The sequence below is a fragment of the Artemia franciscana genome, chromosome 4 (genome assembly GCF_032884065.1).
Source record: "Artemia franciscana chromosome 4, ASM3288406v1, whole genome shotgun sequence".
Lineage (NCBI taxonomy): Eukaryota > Metazoa > Arthropoda > Branchiopoda > Anostraca > Artemiidae > Artemia > Artemia franciscana.
The window spans coordinates 41940290-41965223 of NC_088866.1; the positions used below are offsets into that span (position 1 = coordinate 41940290).

General features: G+C 34.5%; 1 protein-coding gene across 1 annotated transcript in view; it reads right to left on the reverse strand.

Annotated features, from left to right (window-relative positions):
• Positions 1-24462, reverse strand: part of LOC136026442 (runt-related transcription factor 1-like) — a 47257-nt gene extending 22795 nt beyond the window's left edge. The window contains exons 1-3 of the mRNA XM_065703036.1: positions 23984-24462; positions 22545-22661; positions 17863-18006 (exon numbers count right to left, since the gene is read on the reverse strand). Of these exons, the coding sequence (XP_065559108.1) occupies positions 17863-18006; positions 22545-22661; positions 23984-24344 (622 nt within the window). The 5' untranslated portion in view covers positions 24345-24462. The remainder of the gene's footprint in view (positions 1-17862; positions 18007-22544; positions 22662-23983) is intronic.
• Between the last annotated feature and the right edge of the window lie 472 nt (positions 24463-24934).

A 24934-nucleotide genomic window follows, 5' to 3' on the forward strand; every position in this document is an offset into this window, starting at 1 on the left:
CAGCATACAATATATATGGGGGGGGGGGGGGGGCTTCGAGTTGCCAGTTTCCGCAAAAACCACAATGAAAATTATGGGAAAATATGAAAAAAGCCGTAAAACCGATAAAAACCTAGCTGTTCAAGATATTACGGGTCCTTTTATTACAATTCATGATAATCTTTGAATGAAAATTCTAGTATACCCAAAACATTTACTCGAACTTCTCACTATGCCCATCTATCGCTTAAGCTCCTTCCCATTAGCGAGGGCTCCAACTTCATATATCCACCATATAATGTCCATTTACAGACAAATAAAAAGTTGCGTCAATTCACTAAAATTTGAGGGAGGGGGTAAACTGTATTTTTCAAAATTTGGGACTTTACATTGTCATGTGTCGAAACAATGGACTACTACTACTAATAATAATAACTCACGATAGCACCCAGCCGCTTGCAGCCAACACGGCTACGCACGCTCCTCCTCCATCCAAATCTATTAAAACTTCCCTCTTTACACCCTCCCAGGAAGTTCCCATTTCATTCAAATCTTTCTTTATGACATTCACCCACCCAAAACACGGACGACCTACTTTACGTTTAGCCCTAGACGGTTCACCGAAAAGGACAATCTTTGGCAATCTATCATCCTTCATCCGCAGAACTTGCCCTAACCATCTCAACCTTCCTCTCATTATAGCCTCGGAGCCAAGTGTGGATTGAACCACACTTTTAATACAGCTTACTGTTTGAAATACGGACAGTCAGCCGAATGCCCAGTATAGGCAATTTCTCTGGAAAAACATCTAGCAAATCGTCATCTGCTTTCTGGAGCGCCCATGCTTCAGAGCCATACTTGAAAACTATAATTGCTATAGCTTCCAATATTCTAATCTTTGTTTTCACACTTATCTTCCTAACCTTTTTTAACCGTGAAAAAAAACCTGAGCGTTGACTATTTTACTTCTAACATCTTCACTGCTCCCTCCATCTTTACTAATAATGCTACCTAGATAGGTAAGTGCAACTGTCCACCTGATCAATTATTTTGTTGCCCAACGTCAACTTTTCATCTTCACTTATTCCTAGCCTTAGTGACTTAGTCTTTTATTTTCAAACCTATTCTAGCACTCTGAACTCGCAAAACTTCTAAAACCTCATTCATTTTTCTTAAACTTTCAACAAAAGCAAATGAAGATCATCAAAATCTAAGTCAGAAGAGTCCCCCCCCCCCCTTTGATTCCGTGGTCTCCTATTGCCTTTTCTGTGCTTCTGAAGACAAAATCCATCAAAATGATCCATATAAATGGTGATTTCCAACCTTAACCGCAGCAATGTTGTTCTCGTACACAGTTCTAATCACTATTAAATAAAGAAACATTTTTTTTAAACTAAAAGTAAGGAGCGATATTAAAACTTAAAACGAACAGAAATTACGCCGTATATGAGAGGGACTGTTCCCTCCTCAACGCCCAACTCTTTACGCTAAAGCTTGACTCTTTCTCTCAACTCTACTTTTTAAAACAGTAAAAATATTAGCGTAAAGAGCGGGGCGTTGAGGAGGGAACAGTCCCTTTCATATACGGAGTGATTTCTGTTCGTTTTACGTTTTAATGTCGCTCCTTAGTTTCAGTTTAAAAAAAAACTTGTATTTTTATTGTATTTTTATCGGTTTGGGACGGGGGTCAGTGGCGTGACTCTGTAAGCTTAGCCAGAGTTGACCCAGCTCTAAATGGGTACCTGGAGAAATCTGGGGAAGGTAAACAGGAAGGGTGTGCGAAAGCACAGGATGACTGGCCCCCAGCCCCCCATTGCACTTCCTGGCTGAAGGGCCAAGAAACGGAGATCAGCACCGCCGGTACGGACTGTAAAGTCTAATGCCGTATCCTTTACCTTTTACCTTTTTTTTTAGTTACCCTCCAATTTTTTGGTCATTTAAAAAGGCAACTAGAATTTGTCATTATTATACGAATGTTTTTATTAGTAAAAGATAAGTAACTTACGAATTAACTTACGTAACGAACTTCTATATTCGTATGTTTTCATTACGTATATGAGAGGGTTCATCCCCCCGTCAATACCTCGCTCTTTACACCAAAGCCTTAAGAATGACCGCTGAATCACAAAGGCCACAGAATAAATAATTTAAATTAATAAAATTACTTTAGCGTAAAGAGCGAGGTATTAGGATGGAGTGAACTCCTCATATGTATAATAATTTCTGTTCATCTAAAGTTTTAATGCTGCTCCTTACTTTCAGTTGATAAAACTTTTTCATATTCTATTTTTCATTGTTCTTTAAAAAAATGCTAAGAAACCTGCGCCCCCTTCAAGGAAATTTTTTCCCCCTTGACAAATTCCTCCATTGAAAGTTCCTCCCGCGTAACCCCGTCCCCTCAATCCCTCCCCAAACCAAAAAATCCCCCTGAAAGCGTATGTAAACTTCCCAATAACCATTTTTATATGGAAACACTGGTCAAAGTTTGTAACTTGCAGCCCCTCCTACATGGAATGCGGGGGAGTAAGCCGTCCCCAAAAGAAATAGTTATTAAGTTTTTCGACTATGTTGAATACAATGGCTATCTTGGAATTTTGAGCCGGTGACTTTGGGAAAAAGATGAGTGTGGGAGGGGGCCTAAGTGCCCTCCAATTCTTTTGGTCACTTAAAAAGGGGACTAGAACTTTTAATTTGCATTATAATGAGCCCTCTCACGACATTCTAGGACAACTGGATCGATACGATTACCCCTGGGGAAAAAACAACAAAAAAACAAACAAATAAACACGCACCAAAAAGTTACAAAAAATGCAAAATTCCACATTTTTATAGATAGGAGCTTGAAACTTCTACAGTAGGGTTCTCTGATACGCTGAATCTGAAGGTGTGATTTTCAGTAAGATTCTATTACTTTTAAGGGGTGTTTCCCCCTATTTTCTAAAATAAGGCACATTTTCTCAGGCTCGTAACTTTTAATGGGTAAGCTTAAACTTAATGAAACTTGCATATTTAAAATCAGCAGGAAAATGCGATTCTTTTGATGTAGCTATTGTTATGAAAATTCTGTTTTTTAGAGTTTCGGTTACTATTGAGCCGGGTCGCTCCTTACTACAGTTCGTTACCACAAATTGTTTGATAAAATATTTGTCTGGTATACCATACAAGGATAAAACCTTTGCTAAAGCTCTTCTATCAACAGAATCGAACGCTTGCTACTAATCAATAAAACTGAGGACCAAAGGAGTTTGATAACTCAGGCCTTTTCAATTATTAACCGAAGTGTGAAAATTTGGTCGACACCTCCTCTACCTTGTCTAAAACAGCACTTTTCTTTTTAAACTTCGTGTATAGCATCTCCCAGTATAAAAATTACCATATTACTAAGTAATTTGCTACCTACAGAGACCAGATTAATGCCTCAATAATTACCACACTCACTCTTTATCACCTTTCCTATGCAGTGGTTTGATTAATACTTTTCTAAAATCGTTAGGTACTTCCCCTTTTTCAAAATCATATTCATAATCTTCAGTAACTTATGTCTAACCTCAGAGCCGCCATACTTAAAAAAAACTTATTTATCACACTATCAGCACCTGAAGCCTTATTATTTTTCAATCCTTTTAGTACTGTCGCTAATTCTTCCTCACAAAACAAATCTTCCTTCACATCCAATATATCACAAACTTTTTCATTTTCCTCTATGCCTTTTCCTGCAACTCTCTCTTGGTTTAACACATTCTCAAAATGTTCTGCCCATCTCTCTTTAATCCTTTCCTTATCACTAATTGCGGTCCCTTTTGACTACAATAGCGGACTACGGACAATAAAATAACGGACTATGACAGTAGAACTTCGTTGAAAAGAATAAATATTACATTTTAGTAATTTGGAATCTTTAAAATGAACAAATACAATAAAAACTTGAAAAACGCAAAAAAACGGGAAATGCTCCATCATTAAAATAAACATGTGAGGGCCCAAGGCCCGAGCGAGCGGTGTTAGCCGATATAAAGTCGGTGAGGCCATTTCTTCGGCTAGTATCTATTGTAAATGCATCAAATCAACTGTCTGTTTATTTTTCCATGCATAGTTTACATTGAAAAAAAGGACTACTGGGTGTATATAATATATTAGAGGTAGTTACTTGGTTAGAAAAAAAAAGTTCATTAGCTCCACGAGTCAGCTTTTTCAGTCTTACGCAAGCTATGATGGTAAAAGTTAAAGTTTGGTTAGGTTATGTTAATTTAGGTTAGTTTATTTTGGTTAAGTTATATTTGGTTATAAATATCAGAAATGGGTTCAAAACTTAACCTAACCTAGCCCAACCTAACCAAACCTTGTCTAACCTAACCTGTCATCATCAAACTATGCATTAAACCGAAAAAGTTGGTTGGCAACGTTGACTCCAAAAAGGAAAAAAGGTGTTTCAAACATGGTGTTAGCGCTGAAATTCTGAGCGAAGCAAGGACACATTGACGAGGGCCTGAGGCCTTAATTATTGACTATAGCGGGAACAGCAAGCGAAGGGAAATAACAAAAGGCCCATTAGGCAGGTTTGTTTTTGCAAAACAAAGACCCTGTGAACCCGAAAAAGTAGAAAAAAGTGAAAAAAAACCCTCTAATTTGTTGAAAAGCTAAGAACGCGCAAAAGTTTAGGGGAATGGTAGGGGAAACTCCTAAATATTGAAGAATGAGTCGGAGGCCTTGTAGATCAGTCTCGAGAACAACTTAAGGAATAATTGTTGAAATTTTCATGTAGCATTAGAGGAAGAAAGAGTTGGGATGGACAGGCAAATACGCAGCGATTTTCCTTTTTTTTGCGGGGAGGGGCAAGGACAGCAAAACTAATGCTTTATAATTTGAAAAATAAATGCTCACAAACTGATAGAAACAAGATTCTTTTTTTGGAGGGGAGCCTGAAACCTTTTCTAGGTTTGTCCCTGGCCAAGGAGGAATTCAAATTTTCGCTAGGGTTTGGGTGCTAAAAGGTTTCGTTTCCGAGTCCCGAGCTAATCCCCGTGTCAACATATTTTCTGAATAGTCCATCTGCTACATCTTGAAGTACCTTTGGGATGAAGTGGAAAGTTTCAGGGAGTGTTGAGAGGAATAAGAAGATCCTGATTTTTGACATGAAAAGGGGCAGAGGAGGATAAAAAGAAGGGTAAGGACCCTCCAGTGTCATTTATGGCGCATAAGGTGTCAAAGTTAACTTATTTTTTTTTACAGATACAGGTATTTAGCCTGTCTCCCAAACTTGGAGCAGTAGGAATTGATATCTGGGACCCGTATTGCTAAGCATCAATCAACTGTGCTACCAATTGTTCCAACTGTGCACAGAGGAGACGGGAGTCTAAAGTTTATTTTCTTTTTAATTCACCTAAAAGGTTCATATGCATTCAGGTTATCAAATTAGAACATCTGAAGTATCTAGTGAACAGATTTGTAGATCGAGAATAGACCTTGTGCTGGGGGGTGATTTTTCCGACGCTGCTAAAAAAAAATTTTCAGTTCAATGACCACGAAAATACTGACATATCATCTGCAGAAATTTTGAAATTAGTCGAAAACGCAGCAGTTTCACAAACTCCTATCGTGATTTCACAGTAGGTGCCACAATTTTCCATTTGGTAAAGCATTAAAATAGTGACATGTAACAAAATCCGAATCTCGGTTGGTAAATGCAGCGGTTTTACCGACTCGTGCAGAAGGACTGTAAAGCCTAATGCCGTATCCTATACCTTTTTTTTTTTTTTTTATTCGAAATGGACACTATGCTAATTTTGAAAAAAACAATCGGTAAAAATGACCAGCCAGTCGGTAAAATCTTCTGCCAACCCCCCTCCCCCCGCCCAAACGTTTTGGCTAGTAATGACCCTGTCTACGGAGACAAATGGGGAGAGGAGCAAAAATGGATATCTCCAATCCACCTAAGAGTCTAAATACAATTAGACTAGCGGAACTTAAGATCTTTTCATGGTGAAGTAGAGGGGTAAATAAAAAGATTGTTCCAATGTTATCAAAATAGTATATCTGAGGTATCACAAGAACGGTTTGGGGGATCGGATGGAAACCTCTGGAGTGACGGAAGGGGGGACAAAGGGACTTGCAATTTTCTTTTACTTGGAGGGATAAAGGGAAAAGACATTTCACCCTCTAAATTTTGTCTAATGACTCAAAGTGGCAAATGTTATCCGTAAGATTGACATGACTTTACATTCTAATCTATGTTCGTTTTCGGTTTCATTTATTTATTCAATGCATTGGCTTTTCGTTTTAACTTTGAATAATTATATGACTTTATTTCTGATTAAATAAAAAAAAAAGAAATTTTTTTTTAACTGAAAGTAAGGAGCGACATTGAAACTTAAAACAAACAGAAATTACTCCGTATATGAAGGGGGCTGTTCCCTCCTCAACGTCCCGTTCTTTACGCTAAAGTTATTTACCGTTTTATAAAGTAGGATTGAGAGAAAGAGTCAAACTTTAGCGTAAAGAGCGGGGCTTTTAGGAAGGAACAGCCCCTTTCACATAGGGAGTAATAATAACTTCTGTAGTTCATGTAAAGTCACTACAGTTTACAACCTGGAATGTGCCACCTGCCATGTACGAGGATAAGATGGTAAAAGGGAGGATTACCAGTTGGTCCCTTGTTGAATGGGAAAGCAGTTTTGAGAGGGAACATTTTCGAAAGGCAAGCTGTAACACCCATTGATTTTGGTTACGTAAACGATTTTTTGCGTCCTAGCATAAAAGTGAAATAAATGAGAATAATGAGAAAACAGGGGTTAAAGGATTTGAACCCTACCCCTTCCAAAATATTCGTCCGGCTCATAAAAAAGTATCAAAAATGAGTATAATTTTTTTTGATCCGTTTTTAAATTATATAGCCCCCTCCCCCGAAAAAAAATCCTGGATACGTTCTTGTGAGGATGAAAAGGTGATTTAAGGTAACGAGAGTATTGACAATGGTTTTTTGATCGCTGAAACAGGTCAGAAGGATAGGCCTAGTCTTAGAGCTAAGGTTAGGATACTAGAAGCCACAGGAAGGTCACTGGTAAAGAATGGTAGAGAATCAGCGAAAGACAAAAGGCGTCAACATTGAAGTCAGTTATTTTTATTTCAACTAAAAATTTTCAAAAAAATAAGATTCATAGTTTATACCAATAGCCTGTAGGGTTGCCGATTTTTTTTTTCTTTTTTTTCGTCTCATAGCTCCTTATCTTGATTAAATTAAAAAAAAAAATTAACGGAAAGCAAGCAGCAACATTAAAACTTAAAATGAACAGAAATTATTACGTATATGAAGGGAGTTGTCCCCTCCCCAACACCTCTATCTTTACGCTTAAGTTTTTAGTACTTTTAAAAAAGCTTTTTATTGTTCTAATTAAATGACCCTTGGGTTTCAGCAGTCATTCTTAAAGAATTGGGACAAAATTCAAATTTTAGAGCAAAGAGTAAGATTTTGAGGAGGGGGTGCCCCATTCATATACGTAATAATTTCTGTTCGTTTTAAGCCTTAATGTTGCTCCTTACTTTTAATTGAAAAAACTTGTTTTTTTTTATTTGATTTCTGATCATTTTTAAAATGATGCCAGGAAATGTGACCCCACCTCCACGGAGAAATCCCGCTCCCCACGGAAATATCCTCTAGACAATTCAACCCCGGTGAAAACATGCCTCAGACAACTACCCTTAACAACTCCTCGCGTAAATTTAAGACGGGATAGAGAAAACAAGACATGTAAAAGGAATTTTGCATTGAAATTGGGGCAAATTCCCCCAATGTATAACTTTCCCTAACAAGTTCACCCTCTGTAAACTTCCCTCTCCTGAAAAACCCTGGTGCCCCCCACCCAAAAATGTATGCATCTTCCCAATCACAAATACTATATGTAAACAATTGGCAAATTTTATAACTTAAAGACCTTTCTCCTGGGGCTACGGTGGGGGTTACCCAAAGGCATATTTATTGGTCCCTTAAGCGTAAATGTTGATTCAATAAGGTTTTTATTTCTTCTTCTTTGTCTCCTTTGTTATTTTTATACATTTGCAGGGCAGAAGCTCCAGCATCTTTATTTGGGGGGGGGGCAAGAGAGGTCCATATCCAAATAGTCACCTTCCCCCCTCCACCCCCCCCCCCCAAACGACGGTCCTGTACATGTGTATATATCTTACGATCTTACAACTGAGCACTTTGTCATGAAGTTTTTGGAGCTCAGAGCTTAAATAATCCCCAAATTGTGAATATATACATATAAGAAAATGCTAATTGAATGGCTATTACATAGCAATAGCGTAGACATCAAAATTCAAATAAACCCATGCATTAAGGCAGTACGCTAAAATTAGTGAATCCCAATTTTTATGAGCCCGAGAATTGCCCCCTGACTTTTTAGTTAGGATTCAATCACAGGTCAATTTTAAGGTCCGCGTGCCACAAATTAGTGCAATTGCGCCCAATAAAATGAATGCAAAATGTTGAAGCGGCTTACGGCGTATTTGAGGGTATCACTCAATTTTATAGATGTCTCTTTGTCATAAAAGGTTTATTTGTATGGACATTTTTTTTAAGAGGGCTGTTAAATTTTATGGCGTCTGCCTTGTGTCTTTTATTATTGTATCAGATTGAAAACATGATGAATGACTTAGGACGTCTTCTTTTTTTAGTGAAAAGCTGAAGTAGCTTCGTCGAATATCTCAATAAGCTAGCAACACCGTTGCAAAATCATCTTGTTCGTTAGTAGATGATTAGTATGGTGATTAACTTGAAAATTACAGCAGTATTGTCTTTTACTTTAGCTAACCGATTAGAGGTCGAAGGTGTATCCATTTTTTGTAAAATAATTTAAATTATTCTAAAGCACAAAAATTTGGATCGCTGTTGGGAATACTAAAACAATACTATGAAGGAAAAAATAATTTATTAAAATTAACAACGTAAAAGCAAGCTAGAAGATTAATAGCACTAAAATGGCAAATTTATCTGGCAAATATTATCTTATCTCTGGCAATATTATATTATCTCTGGCAAATATTATGTTATCTGGCAAATGTTATTAATTAATATTAATAAAGTCGTAATGCATAGCCAATAAAGAGAATATGTCTGAAGAACTTACTTTATTTTTGAAGTCACTCCCATTTTTTCCCATGCCCTATACCTTATGTCTTATTACATCTTTTTCCCTATATTCTCATATTATTTCACATAGACTATGAATTATATTTTGCTTCCCAACCTTCGAAGACTTGGCTTAGCATTTAAAATAATGGTAATGAAATTATTTTATTTTACAAAAGTTAAATATAAAACATTTTTTTTTAAATGAAGATAAATAGCTATATTAAAGTTTACAACCAACAGTAATGCAATTGCTTAAATTCCACACATAAGGAGGGGGTACCCCCCCCCAAAGTACGTGCGACTGTATTACACGCTAAACTTCAACTAGCTCTTAACTAAAGCCGTTTTTAGTAAAAAAAAAAGTATTTTGGTGATTGAAGTATTTGGGTTTAATCCAAAATTTCTCGTAAGTAGTGGATTGAGAGGGAGGCGGTAGCTCCTCTTGGGTATAGGCGCTTATCCCCACCCCCTGGAAAATAAACCCAGAAAATACTTCCAAAAATTACCCCTGTGGAAAATACTCCCCCCCCTTCAATCACTTTTGACTTAAAAAAAGAACCAAAACTGTTTTCTGATCGAATGAGCATCCTCTGGGGTTTTTACAACCATGAGGCGGAGGTGGGGATGAGGAAGGGGCAGTCCCCCTCTAATAAGGAATAAATTGTGCCCATTTTGGGGTTTCATGTTACTCTTTACTTTCATAATAACAGCGCAGACCAGAAATATTCCCAGAAATCAAGAGGGATTAAATATCAATTTCACATTTGTGATGTAAATTTCAAAACTTTAACAGCAGAACATCCCAACTCTCGCTGAGGCATCAGATGAATAAAGAATTAGTTCTAAGGGAGAGACGAGGGGAGAGTGGAGGCAGAAATGAATATATAATCCCAAGGGTCGTATCCAGGACTTTTTTGGGGGGCTTTTTATTTGGGGGTGGTACAAATTTGCTTAAAAACACATAAAAAATGTGAGACTGATATTTAATCCCTCTAGATTTATTGGAATATTTTGGATATACGCTGTTATTATGAAAGTAAAGAGTAACGGTAAACCCAAAAACGAGCTGAATTTATTTCGTATAGGAGGGGGGCTGCCTCCTCCTCATCCCTACCTCCATCTCATGGTCGTAGAAACTCCAGAAGGTGCTCATTCGGCCAGAAATTGAGAGCTCTAGTCCTTTTTTTTTCAAGTCGAAAGTGATCAGAGACCAATCAATCGCGTGGGGGGGGGGGTATTGTCTATGGGGGGGGGGGGGGGGGTTTCGGAGAGTATTTTCAAAGGACGTACTTTTCAAGGGGGCGTGGAAATGACTTTATCTTTACATACAATACTAAAAAGGGCTTATGCCAGATTTGCCTCTCACTCACTCAGACTATCTGTCTTGACTTTTCTACAATTAGCTATGGCTCGATGACCGCAACTACTTGATTTTAATTACTTGATATTTTCCTGGGGAATTTCTGCGGGGTAGGAGGTATTTCTAGGGGAAGGGGTAAACGCTGACTCCCATCCCTCTTATATCCAGAATAATTTCTGTTGGTTTTAAACTTTAGTTTCAATGTTTGCCATCATAAAAAAATGGTTTAAAAATCTATGTTGTGTCTGTTTTTAACACAACACTCAGGCTAAGATATATCATTAGTTCCTTAACTTTAGTTCCTTAACAGAGAAAGGATTTTAAATCCTACATGCTATTTATAGATGGCTATTATAAAATTTTTAAATGATGTCTCTTTTGCCAAGATAGACCCGGGCCAGCATATGGCTCAGGAGGGGGCCTTGCCACCATCTGGTACCATCCGATAGTTTTCAACTCTTGAAAAAGGCACTAGTCCTCGCGATTTCTGTTCGAATAATGCTTTTTCTGAAACTGCAAGACCATTGTTTCGATAAAACCACGCTAGTCAAAAAAAGAAAAAAGAGAACAGTAGTTGGCTGGTTGACAGTGATTCTGATTTTAAAACCATAATAACAAAATATGGTTTTGCTAGGTATACTATAATAATAATTTTTGAAGATAATATATATATATATATATATATATATATATATATATATATATATATATATATATATATATATATATATCTATCTTATATATAAAAATAAGTTGTCTGTCTGTGGATCTGTGGATCAGGTGACGTCATGTTTCTGTGTCGGCTGACGTCATGAAATTAGTTGTCGTCATTGTTGCTTTGACGATGCTTAGTATATTGTAAAACACATTAATTTGGTTAATAATATACCATTTAAAACACCAAAATGAACATGCTGGAGTAGTCACTCGGTGAGAGAGGGTGTCAGAACGGAGAATGAAGGTCCCAGGTTCAAATCCTGGTTAGGCTAAAAAAGGTAAAAAACTAAAAACTAAAAAAAAACTGAAAAAACTAAAAAACTAAAAAAACTAAAAACTAAAAAAAAAACTTAAAAAAAAGGAAAAACTGAAAAATAGAAGAGAAAAAGAAAACTAATAAAATTAAGAATAAAAATAAAAAAAAATAAAAAAGATAAAAACTAAAAAAAAAGTAAAAAGAAAAAACGAAAAAAAACTAAAAAAGCTAAAAAAAAAGGTAAAAACCAATAAAAAACTAAAAAGAAAAAAACTAAAAAAAATTTTCATCTAAAAAACTAAAAAAACTAAAAAAGGTAAAAACTAAAAGAACTAAAAAAGAAAAAAAAAGAAAAAAAGGAAGAAAACTGAAAAAAAAGGAGAAAAAGAAAACTAAAAAATATAAATAAAAATAAAAAAACTAAAAAGATAAAAACTTCAAAAAAACTAAAAAGAAAAAAGAAAAAACTACAAAACCTAAAAAAAGGTCAAAACCAATAAAAAAAACTAAAAGGGGAACACTGGGACACAAATGACGACCGGGATACTGGGAATATAAATGACGACCGGGACACAGGGAATGTTCAATTAGCAATCACCATCAACAAAGCTCAAGGGCAATCATCAGAATCATGAAGTATAGATCTGAATATGGATTGTTTTTCCCATGGACAATTATATGTTGCATGTTCAAGAGTCGGTAAACCTGACAATCTAAATAAATGACGACACTCAAAGAGAAAGCGACCGGGACAAAAGGAATGTTCGATTAGCAATCAACAAAGCACCGGGGCACAGGGAGTATAAATGACGACGACCGGGACACAGGGACATAACTACAAAGGGGACGCCGGGGTGCACAGGGGGATATATAAATGACGATGGCGACTCAGGGAAAGGTCGATTAGCAATCACCATCAACAAAGCTCAAGGGCAATCATTAGAATCATGAGGTATAGATCTGAATACGGATTGTTTTCCCATGGACCATTATATGTTGCATGTTCAAGAGTCGGTAAACCTGACAATCTATTTATATGCACAGACAATGGGACAGCAAAGAATGTTGTATATTCGCAAGTTTTACGTAGTTAAAAACATATATATATATTATTATATATATATATATATATATATATATATATATATATATATATATATATATAATATATATATATATATATATATATATATATATATATATATATATATATATATATATATATATCTATATTCACAGGTGGGACATAGGGACACAACTACAATGGCGCGTAACTAATATGGCGCGTAACGACTTACGCGCGTGGGGGGGCTTGGGGGGGGGGCGCAAAGCGCCCCCACCAACTAGGTGTTGGGGTGGTGCGAAGCGCCACCCCAACAGCTAGTATATATATATATATATATATATATATATATATATATATATATATATATATATATATATATATATATATATATATATATATATATATATATATATATATATATATATATATATATATATATATATATATATATATATATATATATATATATATATATATATATATATATATATATGTATATAAATATATATATATATATATATATATATATATATATATATATATATATATATATATATATATATATATATATATATATATATATATATATATATATATATATAAATATATATATATATATATATATATATATATATATATATATATATATATATATATATATATATATATATATTATATACATGGGACCTCATATTCGGACCTCAATCCGAAAAAAACTACTCTCCCTATGTGCGAGAAGCGCACACAGATCCGAAAAAAACTACTCTCATACGAAACCTACATACGAAACCTAACCTGACTTTTCCCACAACTATCCCCTTTTCAATTATGGGACCTCAGTCGGACTGAGGTCCCATATGTATGTATATATATATATATATATATATATATATATATATATATATACATATATATATATATATATATATATATATATATATATATATATATATATATATATATATATATATATATATATATATATGTATATATATATATATATATATATATATATATATATATATATATATATATATATATATATATATATATATATATATATATATGTATATATATACTAGCTGTTGGGGTGGCGCTTCGCGCCACCCCAACACATAGTTGGTGGGGGCGCTTCGCGCCCCGCCCCAAGCCCCCCCGCGCGCGTAAGTCGTTACGCGCCATTGTAGTTGTGTTCCTATGTCCCACCTGTGAATATATATATATATATATATATATATATATATATATATATATATATACTAGCTGTTGGGGTGGCGCTTCGCGCCACCCCAACACCTAGTTGGTGGGGGCGCTTCGCGCCCCCCTCAAGCCCCCCCGCGCGCGTAAGTCGTTACGCGCCATAATAGTTACGCGCCATTGTAGTTGTGTCCCTATGTCCCACCTGTGAATATAGATATATATATATATATATGGTTTTAACTACGTAAAACTTGCGAATATACAACATTCTTTGCTGTCCCATTGTCTTTGCATATAAATAGATTGTCAGGTTTACCGACTCTTGAACATGCAACATATAATGGTCCATGGGAAAACAATCTGTATTCAGATCTATACCTCATGATTCTAATGATTGCCCTTGAGCTTTGTTGATGGTGATTGCTAATCGACCATTCCCTGTCCCGGTGTCCCGGTCGTCATTTACATCCCCCTGTTTCCCCCGGTGTCCCCGTTGTAGTTGTGTCCCTGTGTCCCGGTCGTCATTTATATTCCCTGTGTCCCGGGTCCCGGTCATCATTTGTATCCCGGTGTCCTGGTCTGTATATACATTCGTTTTTTAGTTTTGTTTTTCTCCTTTATTTTTTTCCTTTTTTTTTCTTTTTTAGCTTATTTAGATTTTTAGATTTTTTAGTTTTTTTTATTAGTTTTTAGTTTTTATTTCTTTTTAGTTTTTTTGTCCCGGTCGTCATTTATATCCCCCTGTTTCCCCCGGTGTCCCCGTTGTAGTTGTGTCCCTGTGTCCCGGTCGTTATTTATATTCCCTGTGTCCCGGTCGTCATTTGTATCCCGGTGTACCGGTCTGTATATACATTCGTTTTTTAGTTTTGTTTTTCTCCTTTATTTTTTTCCTTTTTTTTTCTTTTTTAGTTTATTTAGATTTTTAGATTTTTTAGTTTTTTTATTAGTTTTTAGTTTTTTTTTCTTTTTAGTTTTTTTGTAGTTTTTACCTTCTTTTTAGTTTTGTTAATTTTTTTTTTTACTTGTGTCCTGGTCGTCATTTATACTCCCTGTGTCCCGGTGCTTTGTTGATTGCTAATCGAACATTCCTTTTGTCCTGGTCGCTTTCTCTTTGAGTGTCGTCATTTATTAGTTTTTTCCTTTTTTTTTTAGTTTTTTATTGGTTTTTACCTTTATTTTAGCTTATTTTTCAGTTTTTTCCTTTTTTTTAGTTTTTTTTATTTTTTATTTTTTTTAGTTTTTTACCTTTTTTTAGTTTTTATAGTTTTTTTGATCCAGTTTTTTCAGGTGACGTCATCTGATCCATCCATCCACAGACAGACAACTTATTTTTATATATATAATATAGTATGTCCTGGTCGTCATTTATACTCCCTGTGTCCCGGTGCTTTGTTGATTGCTAATCGAACATTCCTTTTGTCCTGGTCGCTTTCTCTTTGAGTGTCGTCATTTATTAGTTTTTTCCTTTTTTTCTTTTTAGTTTTTTATTGGTTTTTACCTTTATTTTAGCTTATTTTTCAGTTTTTTCCTTTTTTTAGTTTTTTTTTATTTTTTATTTTTTTTAGTTTTTTACCTTTTTTTAGTTTTTTTAGTTTTTTTAGTTTTTTAGCTTTTTTACTTTTTTATTAGTTTTTAGTTTTTTTTGTAGTTTTTGCCTTATTTTAGTTTTTTCAGTTTTTTTTTATTTTTTTTTGTAGTTTTTGCCTTTTTTTAGTTTTTTTAGTTTTTTAGCTTTTTTATTTTTTTTATTAGTTTTTAGTTTTTTTGTAGTTTTTGCCTTTTTTAGTTTTTTCAGTTTTGACGTCACCTGATCCAGTTTTTTCAGGTGACGTCACCTGACCCATCCATCCATCCATCCACAGACAGACAACTTATTTTTATATATATAGAAGATAGATATATATATATAATATCTATATATATAAAAATAAGTTGTCTGTCTGTGGATGGATGGATGGATGGATGGATGGATGTGTCAGGTGACGTCACCTGAAAAAACTGGATTAGGTGACGTCAAAACTGAAAAAACTAAAAGAAGGCAAAAACTACAAAAAAAAACTAAAAACTAATAAAAAAAATAAAAAAGCTAACAAACTAAAAAAACTATAAAGGTAAAAACCAATAAAAAACTAAAAAAAAAACTGAAAAAACTAAAATAAGGCAAAAACTACAAAAAAAAACTAAAAACTAATAAAAAAAGTAAAAAAGCTAAAAAACTAAAAAAAACTAAAAAAACTAAAAAAAGGTAAAAAACTAAAAAAAATAAAAAAAAAAAAAACTAAAAAAAAGGAAAAAACTGAAAAATAAGCTAAAATAAAGGTAAAAACCAATAAAAAACTAAAAAGAAAAAAAGGAACAAACTAATAAATGACGACACTCAAAGAGAAAGCGACCAGGACAAAAGGAATGTTCGATTAGCAATCAACAAAGCACCGGGACACAGGGAGTATAAATGACGACCAGGACATAAGTAAAAAAAAAACTATCTATATATATAAAAATAAGTTGTCTGTGGATCTGTGGATCGTGGATCAGGTGACGTCACCTGAAAAAACTGGATCAGGTGACGTCAAAACTGAAAAAACTAAAAAAAGGCAAAAACTACAAAAAAAAACTAAAAACTAATAAAAAAAATAAAAAAGCTAAAAAACTAAAAAAACTAAAAAAAGGCAAAAACTACAAAAAAAACTAAAAACTAATAAAAAAGCTAAAAAACTAAAAAAACTAAAAAAAAAGGCAAAAACTACAAAAAAAACTAAAAACTAATAAAAAAAATAAAAAAGCTAAAAAACTAAAAAAAACTAAAAAAAGGTAAAAAACTAAAAAAACTAAAAACTAAAAAAAACTAAACAAAAGGAAAAAACTGAAAAATAAGCTAAAATAAAGGTAAAAACCAATAAAAAACTAAAAAAAAACTTAAAAAACTAAAAAAAGGCAAAAACTACAAAAAAACTAAAAACTAATAAAAAAAGTAAAAAAGCTAAAAAACTAAAAAAATTAAAAAAACTAAAAAAAATAAAAAATAAAAAAAAATAAAAAAAAGGAAAAAACTGAAAAATAAGCTAACATAAAGGTAAAAACCAATAAAAAACTAAAAAGAAAAAAAGGAAAAAACTAAAAAAAATTTTCATCTAAAAAACTAAAAAAAACTAAAAAAGGTAAAAACTAAAAGAACTAAAAAAGAAAAAAATAAATGACGACACTCAAAGAGAAAGCGACCAGGACAAAAGGAATGTTCGATTAGCAATCAACAAAGCACCGGGACACAGGGAGTATAAATGACGACCAGGACATAAGTAAAAAAAAAAATTAACAAAACTAAAAAGAAAAAAACTAAAAAATCTAAAAATCTAAATAAACTAAAAAAGAAAAAAAAAGGAAAAAAATAAAGGAGAAAAACAAAACTAAAAAACGAATGTATATACAGACCGGGACACCGGGATACAAATGACGACCAGGACACAGGGAATATAAATGACGACCGGGACACAACTACAACGGGGACACCGGGGGAAACAGGGGGATGTAAATGACGACCGGGACACCGGGACAGGGAATGGTCGATTAGCAATAACCATCAACAAAGCTCAAGGGCAATCATTAGAATCATGAGGTATAGATCTGAATACAGATTGTTTTCCCATGGACCATTATATGTTGCATGTTCAAGAGTCGGTAAACCTGACAATCTATTTATATGCAAAGACAATGGGACAGCAAAGAATGTTGTATATTCGCAAGTTTTACGTAGTTAAAACCATATATATATATCTATCTATATTCACAGGTGGGACATAGGGACACAACTACAATGGCGCGTAACTATTATGGCGCGTAACGACTTACGCGCGCGGGGGGGCTTGGGGGGGGGGGCGCGAAGCGCCCCCACCAACTGGTGTGGCGCGAAGCGCCACCCCAACAGCTAGTATATATATATATATATATATATATATATATATATATATATATATATATATATATATATATATATATATATATATATATATATATATACTTTTCCTTGTAGTTTGTTAGCAAATTTTGTTGGGGGATCACAGAAAGAAAAAAGCACATATCTACTAAAAGCCTATATCCTATCTTATCTTACTGCCACAGTACATTTCAAAATATATAACTCGTAAAAAGCATTGTCTTACCTTGTTGTTGTGTATAAGCCATTCGTAACGCCAGCGCTTCTGATCTGTGATGCGCCATAAACGCCTGATCTATAGAAGGGGTCATCGGCGGGTGTTGCAAAAACTGATTGCCCCGGTGTGGGTATGGTAGCATAAATGGTATCCCTGAAATTCAAATTTCATTTCATACTGTTATTCAAAAATTGATTTCCCTAATGGGCAAATCAATACCAAGCCAAATGTCTCAATCAATCCCTACCAAAACCTAAATGTCTGTATTTTTTCGTTTTCGAGAAAATCGTATTAATGGTGATTTTTTTATTTTTTTATTTTTAGAACTTGAGGAATCGATGAAGACACAAAATTTCACCAAAAATTTTCCAAATGCCGTCCTCTCCCCATTTTTTGCCACTCTATTTTCAGCGGTACACCGATGCTTGGTTTTATAATTCTAGTATTTATTTCTGTGCTAGCTTTTGACTGTGGAAAACCGGTGAATTCTGTTTTTACCTCTGTAGGTACTACAACGTATCGCAGAAGTATGAGCGGAAAGAAAAATTTTAACGTCGCCATTGCACCCGCCGTGTCAAAATTAATTTATTTCCATCCTCAATTAAAAACTAAATTTACATGCAGAAACGGGGTTTTGGGCAGAGAACCACTGTTAAGCTACTAGATGATCGGTAAAGGAGAAAGACAAGGAGAAATTTGTACTTTCCAAAAACTGTTTCTTTTTTTGTACAAACCAGTCTCTAGCCTATGTTTTTTTTTGTTTTTTTGTTGTTGTTTTTTTTTTGACGAAAAAGAACCTGAATATAATGGTTCTTGTTAAGGCTTGTCCTGTTTTTACGTCAAGTCTCCAGAAGCTAGTCTTTCCCGTTCCAATCATACAGATTGAGAGTCCTTTCATGATTCTGGTTTAAACAAAGCGCAACATGCTTACACTTCTCCTAATTAGATGGCATCAGAAAGAGGAGCTGGAGAGGCCGCATATACTCAGATTGTGCCTACAATCCTACAAACTGAAATTCTTTAGAATCCAGTTAATATTGTGAAACATGCACACATTTTCTACTAAATGTATCTGTGAAGAATGGAGCACTTACATAATTGGAGAGCCATGCGCCTGGTACTCGATGTGTCATGCATATTTCTCTTAGACACTTCTGGGTAAAATGTTTATCTCAAAATGCTGATTGGATGCCTACGAGGATGCCCAGTGTAAAAATGGACAAAAGAAGCAGTTTTTTAGCCTCTGAACCCTTTTGATCCTTATAAACAACACCGGAGCTTTCAAATTTGGACCTAAGTAGCCTGTTCCATTTTTCTGGAAAATGCATTACATTCAAAGCGGGAAAAAATACAATAAGGACAGGTTACTCAATTAAGTCAACACTATTGCGCTGAGTATGACGCACTTTTCGTCATATACCAGGCCCTAGATGTAATGTATAACTTTTATTTCATTAAACTACTGTAAAAACCGAAAAAAGTCAACTAAATTAATTGAGAACATAATCGGAAATGATTCAATTTCTTCGTATCAAGTAGAGAAACCTTTTTGTTAAGCTCAAAGTATCAAATAGCACAACGTGTGCCATATGGAAACCATTTGCTTTTTCGCCTTTAGAAGCCTTTACCAGAACTATAATTTATTTGAAGTACTATTTAGGATAAAAGTTGAAAAACTTGTACACATCTTGGATTAAGAACTTCAGGAGGTTCTCCAAGAATGTTTCTAACAGACTTGGAAACTTCTCCAAGTCTTTTTGAATAAGACTACTACTACTACTACTACTAATAATAATAATAACTCACTGCAGCACCAAGCCGCCTGAGGCCAACACAGCTACGCACGCTCCTCCTCCAACCTAGTCTATTTAAAGCCTCCCTCTTTATACCCTCCCAGGAAGTTCCCATTTCCTTTAAATCTTTATTTATGACATCCTCCCAACCCAGACATGGACGACCTGCTTTCCGTGTAGCCCCAGACGGTTGGCCAAAAAGGACAATCTTCGGTAATCTGTCATCCTTCATCCGTAGAACGTGTCCTAGCCATCTCAACCTTTCTTTCATTATAGACCCAGAAATCGGGATTGAACCACACTTTTCGTACAACCTACTGTTTGAAATACGGTCAGTCAGCCGGGTTCCCAGAACAATCCGTAGGCAATTTCTCTGGAAAACATCTAGTAAATTTTCATCTGCTTTTCGGAGTGCCCATGCTTCAGAGCCATATTTGACCACTGTCATCACTGTAGCTTCCACTTGTGGCTTATTGTGCTAAGATATATCCGAGAACAGCTTAAGTATTTTAGTTTTAATACTTAAGCCCGTAACACACTTGTCGTTTTTTACCTAGCGTTTGTTATACCGAGCAGTTTGTTTTTACCGAGCGTTTTTTGCCGCTGCTGCTCTAGCGCATACACACTGGGTGGTAAACATTCTACTCTCTCAAGATCAGTCGATTATAATAGATCTGATAAATCATTATAGATCATAAATAGATCTGAAACCATGCACCAAAAGCTTGTTTCATTCATATAGTGTTGCATATAATATTAATAGAGAACAACCTCTTGATTAACGTTATTTCGCCGTCGATTGAAGAGGAAAGCCTTTTTATATTTTCATTGAAAATAACTGAAAAAACGACAAATTTCCCTACTCACTCTCCCAACTACAGTCTCCGTACATATTGAAAAATACATTGTACGCCACCCCCTATATTCATATAAATTGAGTAAATGAATTTAAATTTTATTTAAAATAGTATTTAGTGTAGGGCACATAAATTGGATAAACTCTCATTTTTTCTGATAAACAAGCTTTGATTTGTTAAGGGTTGAAGGCAGGTTAACTCTCTGACACTTTAAACTTTCTTGAATTTCTGGGCACTTCCTAAGCAAATTATCTAGCCCTTTTTGTACAATTGTCCTCTCTCTTTCCAGGAAAAGAAATTAAATCATGACTAGCAATCTATTCTTTTTTCTTTTTTTTTATTTATCTACGGACGTCGGTATAACAAGCGTTGACGGCAGCAATACAGCCTTCCATTGTCACTTCCATAAATGAACAAGAAAATAAACAATCGTTTATTTTAATGCCTTCGATGAGATGGTTGCCTATGGAAGAAAGTGGAAGCACACACACTCGGCTTTTTTTTTCACTGACGAATGCTGATGAGAGAGTGTGTTTGTAGAGGGTATATCGCAAAAGAAAACTCAATTGAAAGTCATAACTGAATTTTTTCTTGGGAGGGAAATGGCAATTTAAAAAAAATGCAAGATAATGTTATTAGGAAGCGCCCAGAATTCAAGGAAGTTTGAAATTAGGGGTTAGGCTCAAATTAAGCAAATCAAAGCCTATTTATCATAAATAATAAAATTGAGTGTAAATCCAATTTATGTATGGGATTTACTAAATACTATTTTAACTAGATACTAAACTAAATACTATTTTAAATAAAATCGAATTCATTTACATTAAGAAAATTTCTACCTATTGGTTTTCAAAATAACTTCTAGTTTAACTACTTCCCGAACCCCCAATGTCCGTTCGTGTAATAAATTCATACAATATAGGGGCGGGAGCAAAATGTACTTTTCAATGTGTAGTAGTCTATTTCTTTGTTTCCTCTTTAATCGACAGTGAAATAAATTTGATGCTAGAAGGTTTTCTCTATTCATGTTATACACAAACTGTGAATCAGATAAACTCTTATTGCACTGTTTCGGAACTATTATGATCTATTATGACCTATCAGATCGACTGTTGTTTCAAAGTTAGATTGTTTACCGCCCAGTGTGTATGTACTAGAGTAACAATGGCGAAAAATAGCTCGGTAAAATAATAAAAAAATGAATAAGCGCTTGGTAAAACAGAAGCTTTTTAAAGAAAAAAATGTCAAGATGTTACGGGCCTCAAAAGAAACACAAGACTCATTTTCAATACAAAACTTTTTTACTTTTCATTATTTTTCATTTATATATTTCATATTTTTCTAATTATTTTTCATTTCGCCATCACACAGCTAAGTTTAAGAGGAACATTATAAGAAAAAAGTAGTTCTCCTTCCCTTTTTTAGGGATTTTCTCAAGAGGGATGTGTGTCCAGGTCCGCAAGTCCCCCCTCCCTCCAGACATCTGGATTTTTGTGAGTTTTCGGTACTCTTCATATAATTCATCTTTCTTACGTGCTTTTTATTCCTATTCTACCTTCCTATTGTCATTTCTGATATACTGTTACTAAAGTGTGAATACTACATCGTTTCTATATGGTCTTATAGTAGACTCTCAAATTATTTTACCAACATTTTACAACTTCCTGTGGTAAGCTTGTACTGCCCTTCTCCCTTCATTTTTATTCTTTTTTTGAAAGGTTTCCATAAACGGTATGAAGAAGGAAGCGTAGTTCGTTTTGTGTCACAAATAACTTCTTCAATCCATCACACATGTAAGTCTCATGATCTTTCATATATTTAAGTCTCATAATACGTTTATATTTGGGGTTTGTTTAAGGTACGACAAAGGCTGAAAAATATGATGAAGTCTTTCAATTGTGAACTGATAATAAGGGTTCTACCACCATTCACCAGCTTTGGGAGTTCCTATTTCATTTCTTTTTTTACTAGAATAAGTTCAATTCTGAATCTTCTAAATATAAATAGAAAAGTCATTTGTAATAAAAACTAAAATACTAACTGTGCTTATAACTCCTTGGTTCCCGAGGTCCATCAACAGTGATTTTTATGGCTTTTGAATACGTCGTAACAAGAGGAGGGCTTGTACCAACAGTTATTGTTATTGTGAAACTTTTCCCTGAAATCAAATACTAGAATTAACCTATTATGCTTAGTAAAGCAAACAAAATCAACCTATGAAATCAACTTAACCAATACGTACATAAATTGAATCTAATTTTCCAAAATTTACCAAGAAAAAGTCTAACTGTCACGTAAAATTGTGGATTTGACAGTTTAAGACACTGAGGGGGGGAGGGTTACAGCATAAAACTGGTTTTTAGATTGAGAAAGTTAACTTTTTTGCTTAACGGACTCAATCTAACACAATCGCGTCAATAGGATAAATTATTTTGGAAAAATAAATTTTCTACAAGATAGTTAATAAATAAACGAAAGTGTTAAAACTGATTAACTCAATTAAGTGTAAATACAGTGAAGTTTCGTCAAGAACCCTTTCAGGCTTTAGGTTAAAGCTGAAAAGGCACCCAACGTTAGGTAAGGCCAAAACTCCAAGATAACTAAAGCCCGACGTGAGATCCTTGGATCCATTCCCCCTCTCGCACTTTCATCTCCTAAAGTTTTACTCTTTGATATTTATTTTTATTAAAGTATTATTTAAGAGTTCATGAGCTTGCTAATTACAAATTTATATCCCTGTTTTGAAGTTCCCATTACAAACGTGAGACCAATTATGTAATTCTGGAGTTCCAACTCAAAACCATTTAAGTACATGTTTTGAAAAATGTGTGCATATCACTCCTTTATTAAATGAAAGTTAGGAAAAGATTTTCAATATACACAAAATATAAACTTAAAAACGCTCCTTAGGACCGGTTTTCCCTCTTCGCCCACCCCAACTTCCCACTCATAGACATATTGCACATTAGGGATTGTCTAGGGAAAGGTCCTAACTGCTTAAATCTTAATTCTAATAAATTATTAAGATCGTGGCATGATTGTCTTAAATCAAAACACGCAAAGCACATATTTCACATGGGCCTATTGCTTGAATTTTCGTAAAAATTGGAATTTATAGCTTTCTAAGCATGTTTGATCACAATTTTGTGGCTAATATAGACGTCTAATGTCAAAACACTGTGAAAGTACTCAAGAAATAGGGTTTTATTTAAACAAAAATTCGTACCCAAGGGTTTCTGAACCTGTTGCTTACGAATCTGAGGTGGTTATTGCATTGCCGATATCCAGAATCAAAACAGAGATAGTATATATTTAAGACATTGCCTTCCTTCCTTCTAAATTACCTTATTACCACCCCCCAACAGTATTTGTGCCCTCCCTTGAGAACACAGTTTCACAGTTTTGTCTTCAAAAAAGTTAAAAATATAATTGTATATTTTTTATAAACAAAAGTGCTAAAACCAGACAAAACTTACACACCTCTACCGCTCCTCCCAATGAATCTAAGGTCTTGAAACTTTGCTACTCCTCCTTGAATAGTTGAAATTGCATTCCTTAATTCAGCACTCCAATTTTCATCATTACCTGCACTTAAATAAACCTGTGTTCCATCTTCAACAGGACTTAAAACTATAACACGAAACACATTTGGTAACGTTTTATTTGACCTCCAATGGCTCGGTAATGCAGAGCAAACAACCGACGGGCTGCCAGTTCGCACAAACTCAGAGCCAAGGTTAAATAAATTCAGAATATCTTTCTCGATAATATCGCTGACGTTTTTCTTCTGCAGAGATTGACTATGATAGTTGCTCGGGATATGGTTCAGAACGGTTGCCATCTTCACAACTTACTCTACAAGATCAATTAACTCACTGAGTGACTTTGCGGTCTCAATTGCGGAGTATCTGCTCCATCCTCAGCCCATCAGTGGGTAGCACATGCCCAGCCCACAACCGCTGTTTCATAATATCGTTGGTCCATACTCGTCGGTCTTGATGGAATCTACCTGTTCCATGACAGGTAATATGATTAAGTGGTATCATGGCAAGGAAGATCAATTTCTGTGTGAAATTACAAGAATTTCTTGTTTTTGGGTCAAAATGATTGAATTATTCAGGATTAAATTACTATTTGCTCATCCGTAGTAATAAAAATGAAATCTATGAATCTGAACTTAGTCGGCTTTAATAAGATCAGGTTTGTGTAGCTCTTTATATTCTTTCAGTCCCTACACCAAATATATGCGGTAGCGGACTATAAGTAAGGAGCAACCCGTGCGAAAAGTTAACAGAATTCTAAACAGAAATTCTGAAAATGATATATGCATATCATTGTTTCCCCAAAATTAGTGATAAGGAAAGAGTTAAAGAGAGATGGGCAGAATATTTTGAGAAACTGTTGAATGATGATAAGTTCCAGCAAATTATA